A 27,682-nucleotide genomic window follows, 5' to 3' on the forward strand; every position below is an offset into this window, starting at 1 on the left:
TGGTAATGAATAGAAGCGGCCCCACAGGGCTGTTACGCGGGTTAAAGGAGTCACTATTTGTAAAGCACCTAGGAGAGTGCCCGCCACATGGTAACGGTTATATAAATGTTCGTTAAGTAACACAGTCCTGCCACTGCTATTCAACTCCAGGTCTTCAGACGGTGAAGTTCCGAGCCACTGCTCTATCTTAACTGTGGAATTTCAAGATTCCCCGAGAAGCAGTAGTAATATTAGAGACAGCAATGACAGGAAGCCGGTTCTGGGCATAAGATTACTGAGGCGAGAGGGAGCAAACGTTTCGGCCAACTGCTGACTTAAGGCATGGACCAGGGAAGGGGGCAGGCGCCTGGTTCTCCTGACTCTGGTCTAGGGCACCTGGGTTACACACTCGGGCAAAAATCACCAGGGTAGACTCTGGGAGCTGGTCCCCTGGAAGCCTCTCTCTCTCTCTCCTCTCTCTCTCTCTCTCTCTCTCTCTCTCTCTCTCTCTCTCTCTCTCCAGAAGTCTCTTTATATGTCCTTCCTCTCAAGTCAGTTGTGGGTTAGGCATTTGGGCTCCTGGGATGACTTACCACAAGGACTCTCAATTCTGCAAGATTGTGCCATGGACAAAAGGAAAATGTTCATCACTGCTTTATTGAGGATGGCAAGGGTATTGGCTGAGTTATTTAATCTTCTGTGTGTTGTACTGCCTCAGGGATTATGAATAAAGTTTACCCTTCCAAGGCAAGAAACATTCTTATTTTCACCTAATACTGCTTATAAAATAGTTGCATAGCTAAAATCTATTGCTATTGTCATTACAATTAATGTTGGTATAGTTAAAAATAGTGGATTGAATTCTGATTATAATTTGAGAACCGCATCCCCTTTGTTGATTTATTTTTTAAAGTATGTTTTTATTCATTTTAGAGAGAGAGGGAGGGAGAGGGAGAAACATTGATTGCTGCCTCCTGCACCCCCCCCCTACTGGGGATTGAGCCCCAAACCCCACCATGTGCCCTGACTGGGGATTGAACCAGTGACCTCTCTCAGGTGCACGGGGTCATGCTCAACCAACTGAGCCACACTGGTCAGGGCCCCTTTGGTGGTTCAGAACAAATATCCCCTCACTGGCAGCACCCTACTGCCACCTGAGTTGAAATGCAATGTAATTAGATTTGTTTTAAATAGGCCACCTTAAGCAGCCAGATTTCCCAACCACTTTTACAGACCAAGAGAGCCATCTCTTAATTATTTCTCCTCTAGAAGAAATCAAATAAACCTTAGTGATGGAAGTTCTAAAGAAATATCATAGTTAATTAACTGTAGAAATAGATGCCTGTTTCTGATGTCTTAATAACTAAACATATTAAGACTGCTTGCCAATTTTTATTGAACAAATGAAAAGAATGTCCACCTAGGTTGGTCTTTCATTGGGACAGTCTTGAGAGGTGACGACCAGCAGGTGGCGCTCAGAGTCAGTTCTCGGAGACCAGAATAGCGTGAATGGGGAAAAAAAAATCCAAGGAAGGTGCCTGCTTTAAATCCTCAAAGTGAGGTCCTCTTAACCACTTGTCATAAAATACCCTGAGACACCCGTCTGGGAAAATCGAAGTGTCAAGCTCAGCATCTTTGCCACATTTCAAACTAGGTAATTACCTGCTCTCCCAAAGGGAATCTGTTTTATGCATTTGTGTCCTTTCTAGGTTATAGGTTTCCCAAAGGCAATGATCTTCCGTTTACTTCGTACAATGCTGAAGTGAAATGCGCGTCTCACAATAACAGTTTAATTATTCCCCATCCCTCTGAGCTACATGATGACCTGTTACATAATTGCTAGTAATATAGAAATGTGCCTGCCTCGTACAAACCCCAGCAATAAGCGGAACTTTTTATTTGACCTAAAAGTAACTTGCTTATTTACTTCTCCTTTACAATATAAAAAGCCATTTCCCCACCATCCCAAGTCGTTAAGTCATTATCAAATAAACAACACTATATTTTAGTCTTGTCGTTTTTATTGTCTGCAGAGGTTTGGTGTTTTGTTGTTTTGTGTTTTTTTTTTTTAACTACACACAACAAATACTTTGATAGAATCTAAAATAACAAAATAGTGGAACAACCTTTTTTTTTTTTAAGATTTACATTTGTATAGAAACAATCTGTGGAACTCCTCACCTCAAAACTAAGGTATCTGAAAACAGGGATTCATCAGTGTCGCTTTAAATAAGTGTGTGGTTAAGAGTCGCAGTTCCCATTTTCAACTGAAATGTGTCTCTATGCTGCTTCCCTTGGGTCCAGAGCTTAAGGCCTTGGGAAGGTGGCCGAGGGGAAAAGGGTGGCTGCTCTCCTATCCTTCTCGTGTGTGGAGGACAGTGATTGGAACAGGGTTGTCATGGAAGCCAGGAAGTAAAGAAATCAATTGCACACCTCTAGTCGCCAAGGGTCAAAGTCATAGCGCATCTTCCCACAACTCCCTATCTGTAGATGTAAAGTTCCGTCATGATGGCCCAGATGCTGCCCCCTCCCCAAACGCTCCCTGCCTTCGCTAATCATGTCAGTTATTATGGGTAGGCTGTGGCTACGGTCCATACGTCCTCCCTCAAGGCCGGTCATTTTGTCACATTTAGGTATCATTTTTTGCATTATGTCACTTAGATGCTGTGTCGTGTGCCCAGTCGGGGTCTACCACCCGCTAAGAAATGCCTCACCCCGCCCTCGCATCCCCAAAGCGCCTAAGAGTGAAGACCCCCTGGAGACAGTGACTTCAGTGGAGCACCTCCCAGAGATGCCTAGATCATGCCATTGATCTTAGTCCACTCGTAGATGTCCTGCTCGCACACTATGTCGGAGTTGATGAGCAGGTATCTGTCGCCCACGCAGAAATGCTTCTGGCAGGCGGCACATTTGAAACACTCCAGGTGATACACCTTGTCTTTCACCCGCATCGTCATCTCATAGGCACGGATCCGCTTGTCACAGGAGGCGCAGAGACCGTCTTGGCCAAAAAGCCTGGGGGAGAAGGGGGCAGAGAAAGAGAGAAAAGCTGAGAAGACTGGCAGAGACACTGGAAGAAAGGGCTTGAGGAGGAGGCTGAATTTTCAAGATGTCAGGAAGCAAGGAGGAGTTGGGCTCACACAGGTGACCGACGCGCATAGCCTTTCCTGCGGTTTCTGGGATGAAACCGTAATCTGTGGCGTTTGTGTTTGGCATAACTGGCCCCTCTTCTGAGCTCTCTCCCTGCCTGCAGCACCCCCTCCCCCCCAAAACACACACACACACACACACACACCTCTAGGCTGCCCCGGGCCCTCCTCTGTGGAAAAGACTCGCCGGAAGTGATCTAAGTTCAGAGGTTAGGTATGTATCCCGTGTCCCCTCCCAGGGGGACTTGCATCTTAGAAGAGAAGCTGCAGTAAACCCCGGGGGGACCCGCTGACAGAGAATTGACCAAGAATGTAACGAAATGGGCATCTTTCAGAGGCTCTCAAGTTCTATCATGTCTACTAATTCTATAAGCTACCAAGGCCACCTGCACATGACTGTCCACGGGGCCCCCGGCTTCTGGGAGACAGAGGGGGTTGGACAGAAAGCACGTGGTACAGTTAATCAGCCTCGGAGACCTAGAGGACACATAGCATCTCTCTACGGTGAACGGAAGATCTTAATTCAAGGTCCTTGCTGCCCCATTGCCATGAATCTTTGGAGAAACTTCTGACATTGAAATAGACTCTCTCCTACGTCTCCATAGACCAGTCAATGAATATTTCACTAGACCCGTCTCTGAATATTTTAAGCACTATCCAGTGACAATGTGGGAGATGCACACAGGGGAGCCAAGTGCCTTGGTTCTTCGAGTGCAGTCCTGGGACCACCAGCATTTGCATCCCCTGGGAACGTGTCAGCAATGCACATGCTCAGGTTCCCCTGATTGAGACCCTCGTTGGCGGGGTGAGGCCCAGCGTTCTGTGTGTTAACGAGCACTTACAGGTGATTCTGGAAGTTAGGGAAGCAGCCAGCAAGCGTGGATGAGTATCCCAAGTACTGCAATCAGAAGAGCCAGGGGTAGTCAGCCCAGGAGTCCCCCTGAGCGCCTGTGACTCTGGGGAGACCTCTGGTTCCTGTGAGCTGTGAAAGGGCAGTGAGCATAGCATCCACCTCACTCCGCTGCTAGAGGATCTAAGGGAGTATGTCACAGCACCAACGGTCAAGGGCTCAGCCAACAATGATTGTGTCTTAACGCATCTCGGGTCTTCCCAACTGCACCAGTCTGGCCACAGAAGTCATTTTCACACGTGCCTGATAGCGTGGCCTTTTGGCAGGTCCTTTTCACATAAAACCTTTAGGACAATTTTAGGTAAGTGCTTGTTCTTACTGGAAGTTCTTATTAACTTCAGAATAGCAGGGGATCAATCGGTACCGTGTTGTAGGGCAGATAAGGGCAATTGACAAATTAAGAAACGTTTGGGCGAAATTTAACGGGATGAAGCAGACCTGGTCTGAGGGCAGAGAGCTCCCTGCTAGAGCCAGGGCCAGCTCGGTTCCCTCCGAATCCCGCTTCCCATTGGAAGAGCTTGGGCGTTTTCAAGGCACCACCGGGGAGTGAGTGAACTCATTACTGCGGGAGAACATTCTATCCCAGCGTAGCAGATGGCGGAGCGGTAGGAAACCGCCATCTTGGAGGTCACAGAGTGGAAAGGCAATTCTGGTTTCCTGACTGTTCAGTAAGTTGAGTTTGGGCCTGAGCAAAGCTCAACGACTCACAAAACAGTGTGCGTGAAATGGAGCCAACCGCCTGGGGTGTGTGACCCTTAAGGAAGGACAGCGTTTATTAAAGGGAAGTCGGGGGTAAATTACAGGACACATCAGGCAGCTAATGAAGGGAAGGCCGAAGGAGTTACATTTGGGAGACAAGTTCAGGTCTAGTTAGCATCGCCTCTAACACGCCAGGTGCCCCGGAGCACAGGACTCCTCTCTCCCGGCTTCTGCGTCTTGAGTTGGGCAGCAAGGGGACTGGAAGCGAAGGCCGCTGCAGCCCCTTCCAGCTCAGGTATTGGGAGATTCTGCTCCGAGTAAAAATACTCGGACTTGACATCTAACGTGAGCATTCAGCGCTGGCACTGCGAACTGGGGCCTCAGGCTGGAGAGCCCACCTACGTTGGGATCCTTAGCACCAATTACCTAGGGCAGTGGTCGGCCAACTGCGGCTCGCGAGCCACATACGGCTCTTTGGCCCTTTGAGTGTGGCTCTTCCACAAAATATCGACTTCTGCGCATGGGCCACGAAGTTTCAATCGCACTGTAGGTGCGCGCCCGCACGTGGTATTTTGTGGAAGAGCCACACTCAAGGGGCCAAAGAGCCGCATGTGGCTCGCGAGCCGCAGTTGGCCAACCACTGGGATAGGGGGCAAGGTGCACACAACAGCATCTTGGGCTGAGTCCCTGGATGTGGGGGGGGGGGGGTTAGGGCGGGGAGGGGGAGCTCTGGCCAGTCGGCAAGAGGACTCTGAGGTGTAAGTTATGTCTCCAGGTCACCCTGGCTCCAGGCACCAGGCAAGGGTGCGGGGTCTTGGTGCTCCCCCAGCGCAGGTCATTGGTTCGGGTGATCTGGGCGTCTGCGGGGAGTGGGCATGCTTCTGGCTGTAACAGATGCAGGTGCTGGCTGTTGACAGTGAAACCACTGGGTTGGTGGACGCCCTGCACACAAAAATTGGTAAAAAGAGACCAGAAGGGATGTGGGCCAGCACTCACAGTAACAGCTACTGTTAGGTTCCCAACAATACAACACAACACAACACGACACGACACGACACAACACAACACGACACGACACAACACGACAGTGCAGGCTTTAGGCCCCGCGTGGTGTCTCATGAATATTTGAGGATAAATGTCGGGAAAAGACTAACTGGCGAGTAGGCCATTGGAGATCCTCGGGAGAAGTTATCCCAGTGGGAAGACCTGAACCCCAGCATAGGACCCCTTGAGTCACCCCAGCATGCCCTTGTTAAGACACTGACAGATACCTTCCAAACAAGTTCGTGGCTAAAGGGCCATCCCGAAGCAAAAATAAAAATATTTTTCTCCTCTGTCAAGAGGTGTCACGTCTTAAGCCTTCTCCTGCCCATTTTAATAACAATAATATAAATATTAAAGGATGGCTGGAACCGCCTGCACTAACACAGTTAATTAACATGTTGCCTAGGAATGTAGCAGGGAGAAGAATTATTTCATGTCACCAAGACACAAGTTAATTAACACTGGGTTCTCCCAGACTATTTCTTTCTCTCCTTTTTAAAAATGGAAAAGATTAACAAGGCCAGGCAGCACCGGGTTTATTCCTGAATGTTATATAAAACCGTAGAGATAGGAGAAGCCCCGGCTCTTCTGACCTCACTCTCCCGGCACTTCATTTAATAAGATTCAAATGATTTGACAGGGATGTAGTCAGGGGGCCCAATGGGAATCATTTGCTCGTCTGCCTTCTGCATCGACTTGGCAAACCAGTCGCCAGCAAAATCAGGTCTCTATTTATCCCGATTCTATTTCCTTTTGTTACTTATAAGAAATTGACCAAAAAGGTAATCATGATCACTGAAAACCCTACTTATTTTCTTTGAATCACCAAATTTGCAAGGACTTTATCAGGGAATTTAGGGGGAGGCAAGCTTATCCTATCAGCCTCTCAGTAAGCAGATAAGCTTTCTTCACTGTGGAATTGCCTGCAATTTTTTTTTTTAATGTAAAATGCTCGGCAGGGTGGGCTGGGGAGGAAGAGCTGGCCTGGCAGCCAAGGGCACTGGAGTCTAAACAAGCTTCGCAGGGTTGGGTGGTCCTCGTGTATTAGGGCTGCATGCTCCACGGACCCTCTGCCACAGGAAGATGGCAAAAAACTGACAGCTACACAGCTGAGCAGATCTGACAACAGAGGGCACAGGGCTACCTCCACAGCAGCTAATGTGAAACTGGAAATTCTAGAACATTCCGGGCAAAGGCACTTCTTGAGTGCTGGAAGGCGCAAATGGCCAATCGTATATATGATCTGGAGCCTTAGAGAGGTCCTCAGTGGTTGTCTCAGTAGAGGTCCTATTTGCCCTTCCATGCTCCCATCTCTTTGTTCTTTAGACAGATGTCCTTTTTTATAACAATATCTATTTTTTATATGTGTATTTTATTGATTTCAGAGAGGAAGGGAGAGGGAGAGAAACATCAATGATAAGAGAGAATCATTGATTGGCTGCCTCCTGCACGCCCCCTACTGGGGATGGAGCCCACAACCTGGGCATGTGCCCTTGATTGGAATGGAACCAGGGACCCTTCAGTCTGCAGGCCAACGCTCTATCCACTGAGCCAAACCAGCTAAGGCAGCAGGAGAAGTCTTAGTGGCAACGTCAAGAGGGTCAGTTACAAGAGCAGCTAACATCTATTTGATATTTGTGCACCAAGTCAGGCACCTTACGTGTATTACCCCATCTAACCCTCACCTCCTCCTTGGAAGTAGGTATTGCTATTATCCCCATTTTACAGATAAGGAAATCGAGGCTTAGGAAAGTTAAGTAACTGACCCAGGTCACAGAGCTAGAAAGCAGTGATGCCAGGGCTCAAACCTACAACCGACTTCAGGGCCTTTCTACGGTGACAGTCAAATTCTTGGAGCGCCATAGTGGGAACATGCTTCCTATTTTTAAGTTTCTCCTCCCATCACATTGGAGTCATACAAAGGAATAGTTATAACCGATAGGGATGCTTTGAAGCATTACAAGAGCTCCTAAGAGCCCACCCTCACACTTACGAAGTATTCTGAATTTTGCATTTATCGTTCTCTTGCCTTTAAACTATTTGTCTTTTACCCCCGTAGGAATGGATGGAAACCTGCTTCCCAAACAGGAAGAAATGCCAACTGCTTCTCTGCAGGGGGCCGCGGAGACAGCCTCTGCAGCCTGAGCTCATTCTGGCAGGCGCCCCGCAGACGCAGACGGACCCAGACTCCGATGTCTGTGGACACCGGCCGCCCTGCTGAGGGCCCCGAGGGTGGCGAGGGTGGCGAGGAGGGTACCTGAGATAGTCCCTCCGGCAGAGCTTGCGGCCCAGCTTGTAGTAGAGGCGCCGCCCCACCTCGCCCAGCCGGCACCCACAGAGGTCACAGCTCAAGCAGTCCTCGTGCCAGTACTGGTCGATGGCCTTCAGAAAGTAGCGGTCCCCGATGTTCTGCTGGCAGCCTCCACATGTCAGCAGGGACGGGGGGATCTGCAGCACCTCATCCACGGGCTCCCTAGGAAGAAGGCCGAGCATTAGGGACGAACTCATGGTGGTGAGACAAGCACCCAAGGTCAGGAATCACCCTGGGCCAACAAACAGGGAGCCTCACTCAATGGTCTGTCGGTGACATAGAGAAAGGACAGGACAACCTACCCACAGGCTGGACTGCAGAGGGGCCCTGCCAGCCCTGGGTTAGGACAGGAGACCCTTTAAGAAGTAAATGCAGCCCAGCCGGCGTGGCTCAGTGGTTGAGTGTCAACCTATGAACCAGGAGGTCACAGTTCGATTCCTGGTCAGGGCACATGCCCGTGTTGTGGGCTCCATCCCCAGTGTGGGGTTTGCAGGAGGGAGCCAATCAGTGATTCTCTGTCATCATTGATGTTTCTCTCTCTCTCTCTCTCTCTCTCTCTCTCTCTCTCTCTCTCTCTCTCCCAATCCCTCCCTCTCCCTCCCTCCCTCTTCTTTCCTCTCTGAAATCTTTTTTTTTTTTTTAAGAAGAAGTAAATGCAGGGCACCAAGAGGCACCCAAGACAACTGTAGGTGGTACTGTCCCGCTACCCCAGCCCAGCACCGTTCTCGCACCTCCAATCCACCTTCTCTTTCCTACTCTCCCCTCCTGTTCTCCTTTCCTCTCTCCACATTTCTCCTTCTTTTCCCTCCTCTCATACCAGGACCCAAGTGCACTGCTGAACCCCAAAGGAGGCATTTGGACCGAGCAGTTGCTTACTGCCAGGACAGCTGACTATTTAGGCTAAAAACCTGCAAATTTCCTATGGAATCTACCTGCCATCTACCTCAAGTCCTTCCCGACGGCACAAAAGCAGAGGTGAGGAAGAAAGTGACCAAAAGTGATCATTTTAGTTTTTCTTTTCAAGATACAAATTCCCTCAGGACATGACAGGAAGTCTCATTATTTTATTTTATTTTGTTACAGAAATTCCTTATTCCGTCCTTCTTACCTAACGAATCCTTGGAGAACAATCCCAGGCGTTAAGGCCATTGTTAAACTTATAAAGACATCAACTAGACCTTCCCGCATGTGAAATGCTTTACGACAGCAAAACTGATTTGGATAAAGTTGATTTAGAAAAGAAAACGGGGAGAAGGCAACAATTATTTTCAAGGGAGTGGAAGGCAATTAGACTCTAAAATCTCCATCCAGGCAGTTGTTAGCAGTGAGCTCGCGGTATGTGTTCTTTCATTAAAAAGTCATACAGCTTCTGACTTTGCTTAACTCGAATCTGAATACTTCTGTTTTTACATTTTAAAATAGATGACGTTATTTGCCAAAGGAAAATAAAGAGTAGAAGAAATGATTCTAGCACCAAATGGGACACAGGAAAGACCCAATACCTGTTGATTTGTAATAATTAACAAGCGCTCTTTGAACCTTACTCAAACACGAATCTACTTTTAAAGTATCTATTCTGTACTTTTTTTTTTTTAATAGACCTGCTTCCAACTGGGAAATTCCCAAAGGGAAATTACCCCTGGGTACCTTGAGGGTATAACTCTGTATCTCCTAACTGGCACTATCCTACCAGGTGGCCTTATGGCGTGACTGGCCTGTGCCCACCGAGCTCAGCACCCATTACACTTAGGGACTATGAGGCCCAGGTCATCCGTGTTGGTGACACACTGTGACAGCTTCAGGTGGCTCTGTCTGTACGTGCACCCCTCCCTGTGACTTTGTGGGAAAACCGAAACCAAGCCCACACTTGGTAGATGGAGTGTCAAGATCCTTCATGAGATTATTTCCTTTTAGGACAAGGAAGTGTGAAACCCGAGCCAGTTTTCTGCTAAAAACTCCAGAGTTTAAAATAGTTTTAGGAGTTCTCCGAAGCCTGACTTGCTTTTCTTTGTTTCCATGGATTAGACATAAATAAGACTTTCCATTCTTCCTTCTGAAAAAAAATAATGTCCCCAGCCTTTTCCTGTGCATCAACTCCGAACTGCATCTCTTCTCTTTCCACAGTCCCTGGTCTTACCCGGGGCTTTCAGAAACACTAGGGCCGTGGTCGGCAAACTGCGGCTCGCGAGCCACACGCGGCTCTTTGGCCCCTTGAGTGTGGCTCTTCCTAAGCCTTAGGAGGACCCTAATTAAGTTAATAACAATGTACCTACCTATATAGTTTAAGTTTAAAAAATTTGGCTCTCAAAAGAAATTTCAATCGTTGTACTGTTGATATTTGGCTCTGCTGACTAATGAGTTTGCCGACCACTGCACTAAGGGAACCTCAACATCGCTGGATGCCTTGATGCTGATGCTGCCAGCCAACTGTGAAAGAGGAGAATTTGCACTTAGCCAGTGCAAAAACTGTTGGAATTAAAATGAATTTCTCTTGTTACTCCCAGGGAGGTGCCGGGGCCACCGACCGCATAGTAGAGAAAACCCGTGTTCATGGATTCTGGCTGTCTTTCTGTCTAAACACTTCATTTGCATATGCCTAGGCAGGTGTCTATCTGTAATTTGGCGATGCTGGTCACACTGACCCAACTTGGCTTTGAGTAAGTACACAGTGAAGCTGGTAGGATAGTGGTCTACAGTAGAGATATTAAGCAAAACAGCTATTGTGATGGCCCGAGATAGGAAAGGACAGGATAAGATATTGGCTCTATCTATTCCTATAATTAATGACAATACCGTATCTCTGGTGGATGTTCCAAGCCAATAACTGTGTGGGATTCACCTTCCAATTAATATTTCATAATCCCCCTAGAACCTATCTGAATATTACACCTGAGTGCACCTCATCCAGGATTTCTGGGATAATTTCCTGACAGTTTCTGAGAAAGAGGGGATGTGCTGCAGTAATTCTTCATCAAGCTGGTCCATCTTCCATTAGTGCCTATCCTCCTTGGGCCAAGGGTGAGGCACAGGATGGAGTAAGCATCCTTCAGTAGGTGCCTGCTGTGTTATAAGGTTAGAATGTTTCAATTTCCTAATCTCAGTGAAAAAACACAAACTTTGAAAAGGGCAAACTTCCTTCAGGGAACTGAAACCGCCAGATTTATCTTCTAATAAAAGGATTAGTGGCTACATTCGGCTGATCTTTCCAATTCACTCTTATTGTATTACTATGGTCTTGCCCAGCCTCTGAGAACTCATAGCTAAGTTTGAATTCTAGGTTTGTTGGGGGGGGGGGGGGGGGTGGAGTGACCAAACCACCCTTTAAACCTAGTGTCCGCATATGTATGAAAAGGAATGTTATTTTTCTCCTGAGACTATAAGGAAGCTGGGTGTTTGTTTGTTTTGTTTTTTGTTAGAACAAACCTAACTCGGTATAGAACTGGTGCCTGAACCTTCAAGATTGAATAGTGATGTTTATATTCTCATTGGATCATGGCACTTCCTGTGTTTTATGAGAACATGCTGAGCTTTTATGCTGGTAACCCAGGGTAAAACCCAGGTATATAAACACCACAGAAGGCTGAAATGGGGGGTGGGGGGGGGGAAGGGGAGACTTCAATCAGGAAAGCACAATTCTTTTAAAGCAGGAAAAGGAAAGAAAACAAAACAAAACAAATGCCTCTTAAAAGCACAAATGGACAAGTCATTAACCAGCTCCTTTGGTCTGTGTAACAAATCCCTTCAAAGGATTAGATGGGGGACTTCAAAGGAATAAAAATTCTCAAAACCAGACAGCTAATGAATCTTAAAAGGGCATTTGCGCGGACGGGAAAACGGTGTTTTAAACAACCCTTTCCCCCCGCGTTAACACTAGGGGACGGGCTGGAGGCGCAGGGGCTGGGCGCAGGGAAACACTTCCAACCAGTAAGAGGCTCAGAAAGCAGATGCGGCAAAAGCGCATGAGAGCTCCAGTTCTCTGACCCCAGCCCCTCCGAGGCTGTGATGAAAGCTGTGAGGCTCCGATCCCCAGAAACATTCACCTAGACACCAACTGTGCCCTAACTTCCCAGGTTCACAGGCCCCCATCGGAGGACTCCCCTCCCCTCCGGCGGCCGGAGCGAGCTCCGAGGTGGACGCTCACACCCCCTCCCCCGCCGGTCCCCGGCTCTGCTGGGGGCTGCTCCACCTGCGGACCGGGAAGGAGGCCGGGAAGCGGGCTGTCGGGCGCTGGGGAAGCCCCCCTGGGAATGTCCCCCTTTCCAGGACCACATGGACAAAGAGAAAGGGTCCCGAGCAGGAGCGAGAGGGGCGAAGGGCGCAGAACCAAGCCCTCGGCGCTCTCGGGACTGCACCTGCGCGCCTCCGCGCTCCCCCGGTGCCCGCTCCGGTGCAAACTTTCTGGCCCGCGGTGGCTTTGGGAGCCTCCCGGGGAGAGGGGAGCAACCCGCACGGGCGCAGGGGCGCCAGGCTGACCCCCTCTCCCTCCCGCCCGCCGCCCAGCACCCTTCCCAGTCCCCCCAGGGTCGCCGCGAGCAAGGAGAGCCCCGAGCGAGCGAGGCAGAGGGAGCCAAGGGCACGCCGCGGGCGCGCACCTGGAGCCTTCGCGCCAGCCGCCCCGCTCCCCGCCACCCAGGGGCGCGAGGTCGCGGGCGCCGCGCTCCCCGGTGGCAGGGGCGCTACACTTACTCAGACGGGTCCAGGCTCTTCCTCTCGATGGCCGAGGACATTGGGGAGGGAGGTGGCGTGCCAGGCGGCGGGGGCGCTCCCTTTGTGGCTCGGTGCTGGCCGGCGGCCGGGACTCGGACCCCCTCGGGTGCTCGGGCGCCGCCGCTCCTGCGCCTCTTCTGGCCGGGGCGCTCCGGCGGCGAGCTCGCCCCTCCGCGCTCAAGGACAGTCACCGCGCTCCCTTCAAACGCCAAAGAGAGAGAGCGAGTCACCGGTCTGCCGGGCGCCGCGGCCGAGGCGGGGGACCGGGGCGCGCAGCCTGGCCCTGGCGGCTGCAGCAGCTGCTGCTGCTCAGGACTTAACCTTCCATCCCGGTCCCGCCGCCGCCGCCGCCGCCGCCGCCGCCGCCGCCGCCGCCGCCGCCGCCGCCGCCGCCCGGTCCGGTCCGGCTCGGCTCGCGCGCGGTCGCACGCTCTGCGCCGCCCGCGGGATGGTGCGCGCCCGCCTGGCCGCCCGGAGCCCCTCGCACCTTCCCCCCGGGGCGCGGCGCGCAGCTCGCCGCCGAGGGCAGGGAGGGGGCGGCGGCCTGGGGGCGGGGAGGGGATCGCGCCTCTCTCCCTGGGCTCCCCCCTCTCTCGGGAAGGTCTATTTTCGCTCAGCTTCCCTCTGTCTCTGGTTTCATTTCCTTTTCCTGATCACGATTCAAATACAATAGAAGGAAATCACATTTAAAGGGACAGCTGCCCGGTAGCCCCCACCCCCATTTTTTCTTTTTCTTTTTTTTAATGGGGCTCCTGGGGATTTGCAATACAAACAGCAGCAGCAGCAGCAGCAGCAGGACAGACTTGGCTTCTTAAAGGAGCCAGCGTTGGGGACAGGGAGTCGCTCAGTGAACCTCTCTCCTTGGAGAGGCGGCTGGGCTGCCTCTAATCATTCCCAGGGCTTCCCCTCTTCGCTTCCCTTTTGGTTAACGAAGGCTATAAAAGTAACCAGCGGGCTGCTCAGGAAGAAAGAAAAGGCAAGAGTGTGAAATAAGCACATACAGAAAGGCAAGCGTCCGGAGTGGCTTCCGCGCCCGTCCGGGGTTCGAGGTCCCAGGTCCCAGGTCCGCGGTTGTGCTGCGCGGGTGCCCGGGACAGCGCGGCTCTGCGGGCCGCGGGCGTGTGTCCGCTCTCCAGACAGGCGACTGGAGCTGTGCAAGCGAGGACTGCGCGGGCCGGGTCTGCCTGAGCGCCGCCGGGGCTGCTAATCCCAGAGGGAGGGTGGTTGGGAGGGACCACGCTGGTCTAGTCTCCTCTCCTCTCCATCTGCTGGCGGCCGAATTCCCTCCCTCAGCATCTTTCAAAAACCAGACTCCTGCGGCTAACCTGCCCGCCCCCCCCCCCCGCCCCCGTAAAATGCCAGCCATACGCTCTGCACAAGAGAAAGTGCCTTTCCGCTGATGGAGAGCAATGAATGATCAAGGGACCATTTTGCCCTGGGTCAGGGGAAGAGGAAAAAGCCAGACTTGATTTTGGAGTTCAGCTTTCCCCTCTAACCTCAAGGGCAAATTCTAGGAAGAGGGGGGAGATACAGAAGGGGAGAGGAAGCTAATAGTCTGCCCTTCTGTATAGAACAACTTTGGGTCCCTTGGGCCATGTCAGAGTTCCTTCAAAAGGATCACATTCAGAAATTATTCTTAAAGGCCCATTTGTGCATGACGCGCCAGTCACCAGTCTTGTAAAGAGGAAACTGCCAAGTACTTTCAGACGCTGTAAGGTGTTTTTATAATGAAGCGTCTGGATCACAGTGATAGTCATTTTACTCCCATTTTACAGATGGCAATGAAGGGCCTAGATGAGTTCGCCTTGAAATGTTGTGACCGAAGTCAGAAGTCAATCCCTGGACATTTCCTTTTCCCTGCCCAGAGCCAAACCCTCGCTGACTTTTTACAAGTAAAACCAGAATTCACTACCGTGTGCATGTCCAAAGCTGGGGTCCCTAATGGGCACAGTTAAAATCCGTCCCTGTGTGTGAGTGTGGAAAGGAAGCCTTGCGAGCAGCTTTGGGTCCAAGTCAAGCCTTAGTATGTAAAATGACATTCTCCTGATCAGATTCTTCTGGGTGTTTTGTTTTTTTTTTCTCCAATCTTTCTTTAGATCCTTGTCTTTCAAAGGGAAACCCCTAGAACTCCTTAGGCCAGCCTAAATTCTGTGACAAACATGTGAACTGCCGCTCTACGATCAGAAATGAAAACGAACGTATAGGTTGTGATCGGCGGTTTACATCCTTGCAACCTACATGTCAGTGTGGTGGTAAAATGCCAGGACTTGGGAACTGCACTGTCTGGGCTTGATGCAGGCTCTTATTGAACAGCCAGTGTGGCCTAGGGAAGTTCCGGAGCCTGAGGAGCCAGGATTGGGCCGTGGCTCCACAGTCAGATTGCCTGTGTTCCACCTGTGTGAACCTGGGCTTGCAGCAGGAATTGAAACTCATCTATAAAATGGGGGTGCCAGACCTACTGCTTCCGTTGTTGTGAGGACTAACTGAGTGACTGCGTGCAAAGTGTGGCACACAGACTTGCAGTGGAGTGGGGGCGATAACATATGAGATTAAATGCATAGAAAGCTCTTGGCGTATATTAAGTGCTCATAACTGGCAGCCGCTATGTTAGAGCAAAGACATCCTCGGGAGAATTTAAAAAGCGCTTGAATCCAGCAATTCCACTTCTGGGTATTTATCTGAAGAAAACAGAAACTGCAAGTCCTGCCCTAGCCAGTTTGGCTCACTGGATAGAGCGTCGGCCTGGGGACTAAAAGGTCCCAGGTTCGATTCCGGTCAAGGGCATATACCTTGGTTGCAGGCACATCCCCAGTAGGGGGTGTGCAGGAGGCAGCTGATCGATGCTTCTCTCTCATCAATGTTTCTAACTCTCTATCCCTCTCCCTTCCTCTCTGTAAAAAATCAATAAAAATAAAAAATAAAAGAAACAGCAAGTCCAAAAGATATATGCACCCCAATGAACATGGTGCCTTATTTACAATAGCCAAGATATGGAAACAATCTAAATGTTCATCATTAGGTGAATGGATAAAGAAAATCCTATATAATAAAAGCCTAATATGCTAAGTGTTCAGTTGTCCAGTCAACCAATCAAAGTATAATATGCTAATGATATGCTAAAGCCACTCAATCGCTCGCTATGACATGCACTGATGTGACCACCAGGGGGCAGACGCTCTGACCAGTAGGTTAGCTTGTTGCTGGGGTCTGGCTGATCGGGACTGAGTGAGACAGGCCGGGGTCCCTCCCCAGCTGGCCACCCTCCTGCATCCCGGCCTGAGCCCTCTCACAATCCAGGCTGAGGGGTCTCCCTCTCCCCCCACCCGAGTGCACAGATTTCATGCACAGGGCCTCTAGTGTTGTATATTAGCCATAAAAAAGCAGGAAATCCTGCCATTTGTGACAACATGTGGATTGAGCTTTATGTTAAGTGATATAAATCAGACAGAGGAAGACAAATACTGTATGATGTCACTTATACTAGTATGTGGATCTTAAAAATAAAAAATAAAAACCTAACTCATAGATATAGAGAACAGACTTATGGTTGCCAGTGGGTGGTGTTGGTGTGTGTGGGCGAAAGGAGTCAAAAGGCACCAACTTCCAGCTATAAAATAAATAAGTCCTGGGTATGTAATTTACAACATAGTGACTGTAGTTAATACTGTGTGCTTGAATATTGCTAAGAAAGCAGATCCTAAAAGTCCTCATCATAAGAAAAAAAAAATTGTAACTATGTATAATGACATGTTACCTAGACTTATTGCGGTGACCATTTCACAATATCTACAAACACTGAATCATCATGTTGTGCACCTGAAACTAATATAATGTATGTCATTTACATGTCAAAAAATAAATACACAAATAAAGCTTGAAATTAAATTTGAAGACAAGAATTTCCCACCCAAATTAAAAACAGTTTTCTATTTTTAAAAAGCAAACAGAGCAGGGTCCCTTTACCTCACCTCTGATTGCTGCTCAACAAAACATAAGCATTTTCCATTTTAATGTTCACTACCTTGGTGAGTAGGTGATACTCTTGGAACTGCTTGCTCTTATTAAATCTGATAAGTTGCTGACCTCCTTGCTACTGTTTTGCATGGGGCTCAAGTTAGTTGTTAAAATAAATATAATCCTTGGGTTCCAGGAGGTAACCTCTGAACAACCAACTTTGGGGCATAAAGTTTCCTTTGAATAATCGGCTCCTGTTTTGACCTGAGTGCGTAAAGAAAAAAGAGTGATTACTGCCTGTGACTTTGGGTCAGTTTCTTATCTTTCACAACTCTTTGGGGAGAACTTCCTTAGAGAAGGCGAATATTTGAAATGGTATCTTCAGATTTCAATTTCACACACAGTGGTTGGAAGAAATAACTGCCGACCGGTGGGATTTCATTTCTATTCAACGGGCAATTGAATTGCTCAAATTTAAGCTTAACATTTAGAATCAAGTCTCAAAAGGCGCTTTTATTAAGAATAATTTTAAAGCCATCATGACCTTATTATATCTTTCCACAACAACCTTATACCCTACGCAAAAGAGGGACTCAGTAACTATGAGGCGACCGGAACGTGTAAAACGGTTTCTTTCTTGGGGAAATCCAAGCTTGAGGCCTACCCAGTGGGATTGCAATTTAATTCCTTCTTCCCTTCCCCTCACTCCTTGCCACTCTTAAATACCCTAAATATAGAAATTTTCTAAGTTTTCCTTCCGGAACACGAATGTCAGAAGGAAACCAGATCAGTCTACATGATGAGCCTGACCCCAGGTGGCTCACTTCTTTCCTGATGACATTTTCTATTCTTTTTACTTATTACATTTACAATTGTTTTCTAGGGAAGAGCAGCTTCCAGTGACTAAGGCGACGTTTCTTTGCGAAAATGGACTTCTAATAGAAATAAAAATGCAAATGTCATTGGGAAAATGCCAAGAATGACAATTTACTTCTTTTATTCTTTTTCCTAAACGTTAGAAGCCAAGTTGCCTCACATACCTGTTAGCTGTGACATGCTCATATAGGAACAAAAATAAAGCTTTGTTTTGATATGGCTTCAGTTCCCGTGCAAAATTCTTACACTCCTCAATTGTCACAGGCATCTGGCTCCCAAACGTATGTCAGAACATTTCAGGGCCGGTGGATGGACATGTTTCACAGAATGTTCAACCTCTTAGTAACTTACTGATAAATCCATCAGGTTTCCTATCTAGTAGAAAAGAGACCCTCTTCCCCAAATGCAAAGAAAATCCATATCAACTGAGTTTAGGAAAAATAAGCATAGGTGTCAGGCAGGCATAGCTCACCTGTTGACCAGCTGTGTGATTTGGGGGAAGTTGCTTCACCCCTCTGAATCTCATTTTCTCTACCTGCTCATGAAAGCAATCATAACACTCAGCAAGGCTAGAACTAGGGCAAGGCCACTGGGATGCCAGCTCACCTCACAGGAATTTTGAGAGGATTCGATGTGTGGAGAAATGCTTTGCCCAGGGGCGGCGTATAATAAATGCTCAGAAATGATAGCTGTTGTCATTACTCCATCTTTCAGAAGTAATCACGGCTGGATCAGCAAGCAACAATCCCTCCGCGAGTCAGGACGTCCGCCAAAGCATGCTGAGATGGAGGCGCTTTAGAAAGAGCAGTGGTGTGCCCAGGCCGTCAGCCGGCCCCAGGCTTGGTGAACCCACAGTTTTCAGCCAGAAACACTGGATTGTGCCCATTGTAGGCTGCTGACAGCTTCACGGCTTCCCCCTCACACACTGCCCGCTTCTGACACATCCCTGATTTCATTCATCTGGTTTCCCTCTTCCAGTAAGTCCTAAATCACCTTCTACAACGAAGACAAGAGGCAAAATCCAGTGCTGAAGTAACTGACACAAATGTCACAATTTCACAGTGAGGTCTTAGCAGAGTTAAGTGCATAGCATCCTAGTGGAGGGGGGCTCAGGAATGGGATTTCCCAGCTTGCTCCTTGGATCTCTAAGGTGCCTCTCGAGTGGGCTTCCCCTGCCCCTGCTCTAACCTCAGCAGCTTCATACTTGACCACGGACATGCTGTTCAACCTCTCTGGACTTCAGCTCCTGCATCTGTAAAGTCGGCATATCAGAGTACCTGTCTCATGGAGCTGTTATTACATTTCTGTGAAGTGAAACAAATAAGGTGCCCGCAAGGAGATTGCCACGTAGTAAGCTTCTGGGGGAGGTTTTGCATATTCCAGCTTTAAAATATTTGAACACTCACCGATAACTCAGACACCCTTGGATGGACAAGGCAAGTGAGGCATAGAGTCAACAGCTCCTTCTTCCAGCTCTGCCACCATTACACCCTCCCTCATCTCTCTCTTGGGCATTGGACCCTGAATTTATTTGATGCTCCGAGGTCAAGGGGGAGTCAGAGCTGGGGGAGCTGGCTCACTGAGCTGCCCTTGTGCCCTTTGTTTATGCAAACTATCTCCTTTCTTTAGACACTCAGAGAGCCCCACCTGAATGACACACCACAGTTCCCCAGAAATCCGCGCTCGGATTGTGGCGTTAGGAGGCCTCATACTTTCTCCACCACAACCTCCTCCTTGTCTCTGTTGGAACCACAGTGACCCTTTTTCTATTTATTGAAAAAAAAACAAAACAGCTCCTACTGGAGGCCTTTCCCACCTGCTCTTTCCTCTATTAGAGATGTTTAGCCTCTAGATCAGCGGTTCTCAACCTGTGGGTCGCGACCCCTTTGGGGGTCCAACGACCCTTTCACAGGGGTCGCCTAAGACCATCGGAAAACACATATATAATTACACATTGTTTTTTGATTAGTCACTATGCTTTAATTATGTTCAATTTGTAACAATGAAATTGGGGGTCACCACAACATGAGGAACTATATTAAAGGGTCGCGGCATTAGGAAGGTTGAGAACCACTGCTCTAGACCATCCTAAGGTTCCCACGTTCTTCATTCAGTTCTCTGTTCAAATGTTTTATCCTCATAAGAGTTTTAAAAAATCTTTTATCCTGCTTTATTTTTCTTCCTAGTGTCATTATTACTTCCGCTTTACCACATATGTTTGTTGTTGTTGTTGTGTTGTTGTTGTTGTGTGTGTGTGTGTGTTGGCCTTTCTTCTTGGCTAAAATATAAACTCCATGAGGCTCAACATTCTTTATGACTTGTTTTCAGTTGCATCTTTAGCACCTAGAATGTGCCTAGCATGCCAGGCCCTGGAGAGAACAGAATGAATGAATGAATGAATGAATGAATGAATGAACAAATGGCAGCCCCGCTGCCCGTGGCCAAAGCACTACATTCTCTGGGTAAAAGTTACGAAGGACCCGGAAGATCCCTTGTCTTTCTCAAGTATCACTTTGGGGAGAAGATAAGGGCCCAGATAGCTTTCAGATTTGGGCCCAAGAGTTTGGGGAAAAGATCAGGCTCTTGGCTCTTAGGAACATTCAGGTCCGGGGGTGTGGAGGAGCAATGAGGCCACTCTTCGAAGCGTGGCTCTCCGCTGTAGGGCCCGCATGCCCACAGGAGACGTGGCTGCAGTGAACCAGGGAGTAGAACGCACTCGACCACAGGGGTGAAGGCACAGGCTATGGAAATAGACAGACTCAGGTTTCAGTCCTGGCTCTCTTAGCTCCATGGTTTTAGGCAAATTATTTGACTACTCTGAGCCTCAGTTCTGTCACGTGTAAAATGGGGATAATTATATCTTCATCACAGGGTTGTAGGAATAAAATGAGATCATGCATGTCAAATGCTTAATACAATGCTCAATGGATGGCAGCTATTATTAGAATTAATTAAGCAGAGAACCTCAGAGGAGGACAGTCAGCCAGGGCAGGCCTCTCTTGGCTGGACATGGGTAGATAATGGAATTCTGCTGCAATGAGGGCTCAGCCTCCTTTCCAGGGGCACGCTCGCCCGATCTTACCTGCTCTGTGACTCCCATGGTAAGGAGGGTTAGGCTTACAGACGCCTGGCCCGGCCTCATGCTCAGGAAGGTGATAAACAGAGGGCATCAGGAGACTGTGCTGGCCACTGGCTCTTCAGAATTGGAGCGGGAGGGCGGGGTGGGTTTACTGGTCTGAGACACTGCACTGCAGACAGGCCTTCCACTGAAGGAAGGGGCCGGGCTGCTTCTGGGGAAGCTTGTTTTCTGGGAAGCTGGCTGAGAAGATGGAGCCTGGTGGGGAAGGTGATTCTGACCCTCCTAAGGACACTCACCTGTCAAAGCTTCAAACCTCAGCGGGAAGGAGTCTTGTCTATGATGCGCCCTAGAAATACCCTTTAGCAAAAACCAGGAAAGGAGCTGTGTGCTTTTTTCTGCTTCCCTTCAGTTGCAGTTGCCCTTCATGTATCTTATTGCCAAGCTAACCGCTCTGGGATATTGTTTTCTTCACTGTCACTACTCTGGTCAAGAACTTGCAATGGCTACTGGGACCTCAATGTTCTCATCTATAATAATAAAAGGGTAATATACTAATTAGATTGGATGTCTTACTGATGTCATTCTGGACATCCTTCCTGATGAAGCTGGGGCTGGAGGGAAGGCAGTGCTGGCAGCCAGGGGAAGGAAGGCCTACTCTTGTACAAATTTTCGTGCATCGGGCCTCTAGTTTTTTCTAAAGGGAAGAGATAGACTGGAAGGTTAGAGCTGCAGCTCGATGTATGACCCTGTCTTTCTTGCAGATTAAGACCCAATCCCCTGTACTCCCATTAAAGGTGCCCTGTGATCCTGCCCATTCCATCAATTCAGCTTTATACCCCTCAGCCCTAGAGCCTGAGCCTTCCCAACCAGGCAGCTTGGTCCTCCTTGATCTCAGACACCCTGCTCATGTCCATCTTGATTCATTGTCTTATGCTGTTTTCTCCTTCTGGGATGTCTGCATGGCCTGTGTTTCAAACCTTTGGTGCCCGAATGGTAGACCGGTTAAGAACAGAGGCTTTGGAGATAAATAAACCTGGTTTCGAGTCTCTGCTTCACAACTTACTATCTGGGTAATTAATCTTAGGCAAATCTCTGAGCTTCAGTGCTTGAGACGATAAAATGGAGACAGTGATAAATGTAAGGTTAGGAGGAGTAACTGAGATAATGTGTGCGGCAGGCAGAGCACAGTGTCTGGCACAGGGAAAGTGCTCGGTAAGTGGCAATCATTGCCGCAGTTAGTTCAAAATCCTCCCCAGTCTCTCTGCTTCTCCCAAACGTGTCCATCATCTTGGACCCCGCCAAACCTGAAGGTTTCTCTGTTGCCTGAAGCTCATGGTGGCTGATCCTTTCCTGAGTTCTCATAGCTCTTGGCTATAGGGCCTGGTTAGGTGCTCACGGACTCTGTCTTGAAGCGCACTGATTTCATGTCTGAGCAGCATCTTGCTACCTCAAAAGTGCCTTACATTCCTGGAGAAGAGAGGCCTTGATTATCATTTTCATTAGCTCCCAGGGTATTGCTATAAATTTGGAGATCCTCAATAATTCCTTTTCAATCAAAGGCTTCAACTATCACGTCCTTGCTGTCAATTTCACAATTCCAAGATTCACATTGACATTCACCAAGACCCGAGGGCCTTCACGTTGGGGAGGAAGGTCTCCCCAGAGTCAGCATTGAGGGTGGCCCATGCACTGCCGTTCACAGACCTCTTAGAAACCTCGGAGCTAAAGTTCTAAAACTCTCAGAAGAAAACATGGGGGAAATCTACATGACATTGGATTTTGCAGTGACTTTGTGACGATGACACCAAAAACACGGCAACAAAATAGGTAAATTGGATTACATCAAAGTTAAAAATGTTTCAATATCAAAGGACGTTATCAACAGAGTGAAAAAGCAGCCCATGGAATGGGAGAAGATATTTGCCAACCATATACCTGAGAAGAGGTTAATATATAAAGATCTCCTACGATTCAACAGAAAAACCAAACAACCCAATTAAATAATGGACAAAAAACTTGAATAGACACATTTCTCCAAAGAAGATATATAAATGGTCACTAATCACTAGAGAAATGCAGATCAAAACCACAATGAGATACCACTTCATACCCATTAGAGAATGGCTATTACTATTATTTTTTAAAATAGAATGTTTTCTTAATATATTTTATTATTAATTTTTTTACAGAGAGGAAGGGAGAGGGATAGAGAGTTAGAAACATTGATGAGAGAGAAACATCGATCAGCTGCCTCCTGCACACTCCCCCGCTGGGGATGTGCCCACAACCAAGGTACATGCCACTGACCGGAATTGAACCTGGGACCCTTCAGTCCGCAGGCCAGTGCTCTATCCACTGAGCCAAACCAGTTAGGGCGAGAATGGCTATTGTTGAGAAAGAAGGAAAGAAAGAAAGAAAGAAAGAAAGAAAGAAAGAAAGAAAGAAAGACGTTTTGGAGGAGATGCGGAGAAATTGGAACCCTTGTGTACTGCTGGTGACAATGGTACAGCTACACAGAACACAGTATGTACGGTCCTCAAAAATTAAAAATATGACCCAGCAATTCCATTTTTGGGTATATACTCAAAAGAATTAAAAGCAGGGACTCAAACAGATATTTACATACACGTTTACAGCAGCATTATTCACAGTAGCTAAAAGATGGAAGCAACCCAGGTGTCCACAAACAGATGAGTGGATTCTTTAAAAAGTGGCATATGCAGACAATCAAATATTATTTCACCTTTTAAAAGGAAGGGAATTCTGACACATGCTACAACATGGATGAACCTTAAAAACATTATACAAAGTGAAATAAACCAGTCACAAAAGGACGAAGACTGTATAATTCCACTCATATGAGGTAACTAGAGTAGTCAACGTCCTAGAGACAGAAGGTAGAATGGTGGTTGTCAGGGACTGGGGGTGGGTCAGGGGGAGGGGAGAGTTATTGTTCAGTGGGTACAGGGGTACAGTGTTGTTTCAGTTTGGGAGAATAAAAACAACTCCTGGAGATACATAAATGCCTAACCACCATGCTATACCTGAAACTAACATAATATTGAATGTCAACTGTAATTGAAAAATTAAAAAATGAGAGATTTTTTTTTTGGAAAAGTTCTGAAAATGAATGGCAGTGCTGGTTGCACAACAATGTCAATGTGCTTAGTGTCCCTGAACTTGGGCCTGGTGAAAATGGTAAATTTTACGTTACATGTATTTTACCACAATAATAATAAAAATAAAAAAACTGGTCACAGACCATTCCCTAGGTACACATCGGTGCCAGCATACAGAAGTTTACCTCTCATTTCAGGGAGCTCACAACCTTCTCAGGTTCATCTATCGACCCATTTAACAACGCCAGTGCTATGGGGAAGCCATTCCCATGAGCTCAAAGATGCTCTTCACGTCCCCTAATGTCAACCCTTGCCCCCCTCGGCCTCTGTGAGCGGGCTGGGTCCCTGACTTCCAGATGACCTTCTTTGTGGAGCTCTCTTGGCTCCAAGGATGGGGGCGGAAAGGGTGCAGTTTGTTACCAGGTAAAGCCACATCCTTAAAGGACCGCCATGCTCTTATAGATATCTATCTGCCCTCTCTGAGAATTGGGAGTTAGAGTGTAGCCGGCACAGGTTCTGTTTTGGGGGGTGGGGGTTGGAAGAAGGGGGGGTCTCCTGTAAGCAGAGCATCTTTAACGCCCCTTCGGGCCACAGCCCCTCTCCAAAGGCCCAGGGCCAGCTCAGCTTCTCTCACACTCTCAGGCGACACTGCTTCCCATCATACTGAAGAAGGCTGCCCGGGGCCATAGCTTGCAAAGGAAGAACTATTAAAAAACATTCCATTTGTATTTCCTGCATGGCCCTCCATCTGGAAATATCTTTTATCTGGCAACTTTTGCAAAGCGAACTGAATCTTGAAGGCGGTCCTGGCAGGTTTATGCTGGCTCCTCTATCACTCCAATAAGTCATTTCCATCCTAACCTTCACGGGGGTCGCATAATCGTGACTTGGTAGCAGAAACAGGCCCGGCAGGGAATGGCAGCAAGTTTTTCAGGCCCTCAGTCCTCCTTTTCATCCTGAAAACACCACTTGGAGGGCAAGAGCGGAATCCAGCAAAGTACTGAACACACTCTCTCGGCTCAAATATTGCTTCTTCAGGGAAGTGCCCCTGACCCCCGTGACCACATTAGGACCCACCACTAGAAGATCGCACTCCCAGGTTGGATCACAATTTGTATAAACGCCACGTTCTGTGATTGTTAAGTGCTCTCTGGCTCCCCCAACGCCTGCAAGCTCCTACATGCTCCATGTCTAGCGTGTAGCAAGTTCCCAATCAATATTTATGGAAGGAAGGAATGAATGGACAAATGAATGAATGAAACTCATCTTACCTGCCTCTCCCCCAGTTCCTTCAGGTCCAGGATGAAAAATAGCTTCTTTTCAGAACTGTTGTTCCTGAAAGAAAATGAGAGGAACTCTCTGGTAGGAGCTAGAAGTAGAATGGAGGGCGGGCAGGGAGTTCTTTATCTTCAGTTAGAGAAATGTTTCCCCAGGTCCTTGATAAACTAGGGACAAATAGCCCTGGGCTTTCTGATAGTGTGAGGGTCCTCGATAGTGTGGCTGGGTGGGGCCGGCGGAGCGTTGGCATCTCGGCAAAGGGATGGATTCTAACGGTTTCTCCACTGGTTGAAAAGGCTGCTTCCTGCCCAACTTTTTTTTCTCTTCGTTGTGTACCAGTTTAGTTTACACACGTGGAGGAGCGGCCCACTTCTCCAAACGCTCAGCCGGCGTGTCCGGCGCTGTCCTCATCGCAGCTGCGGTGGCGGCTCAGTTGGATGCTCCTGCTGGTCTGGGAAGGGGAGCGTTCTGTCTGTGTCTCACATTCCTTTGGGTTTCAGAAATCACCCCAGTCGCTACCTGCCCACCCCCCTTCCCCCCCCGCCCCCCGCCCCGGTCCCAAGTTAGGGCAGGTAGCCAGGCTTCCGTTTGATCAGAGAGGAAATTAGGCCGAAGTTATTTCAAATCTTAAACCTGCCTAAAGGAGAGACACAGGACACATATCACAGGACACATATTCATTGGCAGCCCGACCACTGCACAGACACGGGCACACAGCTGCATGGCCTGGGCCGTAACCTCCTTGGGGGCCAAGGCCTCTCTGAAGCGCTGCATTAGGATCCCTGCCCTCAGTTCACAACTGGAATGTGTTTAAAAATGTTAGCAAGGCCCGGCCAGTGTGGCTCAGTGAGTGAGCATTGACCTATGAACCAGGAGGTCACAGTTCGATTCCTGGTCAGGGCACAAGCTGGATTGTGGGCTTGATCCCCAGTGTGGGGCATGCAGGAGCAGCCAATCAATGATTTTCTCCCATCATTGATGTTTCTATCTCTCCCTTCCCATTCCCTTCCTCTCTGAAGTCAATAAGAATATATTTTTAAAAAAATGCTAGCAAGGGCAGCAGTCCCACCTCTTTATAACACACACACACACACACACACACACACACGCATACGTGTGCACAGAGTTGCTGGTGAGATCATGGTAAACACTAGCCTGGTTGGGGGAACAAAATAACAGAATAATTTCCCTTCGTGGCTAGCGTAGAGGAACAAATTAGACGGATAAATTAGCAGTTCCCAAAGACATTAGCCACCACCCAGCTCACACAGTGAGCATCTGACACATGGGAAGTGGGGGGGAAGGGCGGGACTCTCCAAGTCTTGGCCTATGAATAGACGCTCTTCCTCCCTCTCGGGAGGGAAGCCAGAGTGCCCGGAAGACCAAGGGGCAAGCCTCTGAATAGTTTTATTTTAAAAGACAAGCCTAATTACCACTTTTTCTGGCTCCTTGAAGAAGAAGAAAGAGTTCCCCTGCAAGTCTCCATTCACCGGTGAGTTAATCAAGCCTGCTCACACAGATGATGTAATTCGGTGGCTTCTCCAATCAGATCGAGGCTGTCACTCCTCTGCCTCCTCAGCTAATTGCCCTTCTTCACACCTGTTGCTAGTTCCTGGCGCCTATGCCACCTCCTTTCTCCGCCTGGACACTCACAGGTCCCGGTGGACAGCAAGGCCTCGGGCTGATGGGGTGTATCCTTCCCACTTCTGCTCAAGGCCAGTTGCTGTTTGTTGAGTGTGTTGCAAACCCATGGTTGGGGGAGCTGGGCCCCCTGCGGCCTGGTTGTCTATCTGATGGGTGGAGTCTTCGCTCCTGCAGTGAGCGCTCAGACCGCATGCGCTCTGCGTGGAATCTCCAGATTTCCAGGGGAGGTCCTCTGCTGTGCCAGACGGCAAGGCTGGATGGCCCCAATCCTGCTCAGACCCTCGGGCTCGGGCTCAGAATGTGGAGAAGTCTGAGGATCCACAGCTTTGCACGAGCCCCCACGGGCCCTCCAATTCCAAGAACCATCTCTCACCTGTTCACGCGTAGCTCCCTCTCCCTCCCACGGCGCCACCCTTTTCACTTCTCTCCTGCACCATCAGCGAGTAAGTATCTACTCCTTTCCCCCCGCTGCCGGCTGTACAGCAAGCTCGGAGGCTCACACAGCCCTGGACAAACTTAGAGAAGGTATGCAACCTCTCAGAACCTCAGCACCCTCATTGCTAAAACAGGGACCCGGCACCCACCTGCAGGGCGGTGGAGTGGATTAAATGAGACACTTCGAGGCAAGAGTTTGTGCAGGTGCCAATGTTGTCTTACCCAGCAACAATTTCACTGCATGCATTTGGTCACCTCCTAGTTAGAAGTTCGAATCTTACTTGGTTCTTCTTCTGAACCCTCAGGGCCTGGGACCCTGATAGGTGTACAGAAGCCAGTCAGACATGGTTGTTCTTTATTGGCTGAATAACATTGACTCCCGTCTCTCCTTTCCCTTGTTTCCACCACAAAACTCTTATCAGCTGCTCCCCTGGCCCTGCCTCTTTGATCCTGGGCTTTGGGGCCATTCCAGGCTCCCCTTTCCCTGTGCCCCATTCC

General features: G+C 48.7%; 1 protein-coding gene across 5 annotated transcripts; it reads right to left on the reverse strand.

Moving 5' to 3' along the window:
- Window positions 1-1,982: 1,982 nt before the first annotated feature.
- On the reverse strand, window positions 1,983-26,820 carry LMO2 (LIM domain only 2). Of its 5 annotated transcripts, XM_081098629.1 has the most exons (5): window positions 26,539-26,820; window positions 25,099-25,162; window positions 12,779-12,998; window positions 8,039-8,254; window positions 1,983-2,994 (listed from the first exon to the last, which is right to left on the reverse strand). In XM_081098629.1, the coding sequence occupies exons 3-5, from the start codon at window positions 12,817-12,819 to the stop codon at window positions 2,775-2,777; spliced, it is 477 nt and encodes a 158-aa protein (XP_080954755.1). In that variant the 5' UTR covers window positions 12,820-12,998; window positions 25,099-25,162; window positions 26,539-26,820; the 3' UTR covers window positions 1,983-2,774. The 5 variants fall into 5 exon arrangements, with proteins under 5 accessions (XP_080954755.1, XP_080954754.1, XP_080954752.1 ...); XM_081098628.1 differs by lacking the exon at window positions 26,539-26,820 and having other exon boundaries at window positions 25,099-25,556; XM_081098626.1 differs by lacking the exons at window positions 25,099-25,162; window positions 26,539-26,820 and adding an exon at window positions 13,801-14,150.
- Between the last annotated feature and the right edge of the window lie 862 nt (window positions 26,821-27,682).

Source organism: Myotis nattereri, assembly GCF_964212035.1.
Source record: "Myotis nattereri genome assembly, chromosome: 9".
In the NCBI taxonomy this organism is placed as follows: Eukaryota; Metazoa; Chordata; class Mammalia; order Chiroptera; family Vespertilionidae; genus Myotis; species Myotis nattereri.

Excerpts from the sequence above, each read along its gene's own strand:
- LMO2 (XM_081098625.1), bottom strand. Across the intron at positions 8,255-12,778 it reads AAGAGCCTGGACCCGTCTGA|GGAGCCCGTGGATGAGGTGC; the intron begins GTAAGTGTAGCG and ends CCTTCTTCCTAG. Across the intron at positions 2,995-8,038 it reads TGCCGGAGGGACTATCTCAG|GCTTTTTGGCCAAGACGGTC; the intron begins GTACCCTCCTCG and ends CTTCTCCCCCAG.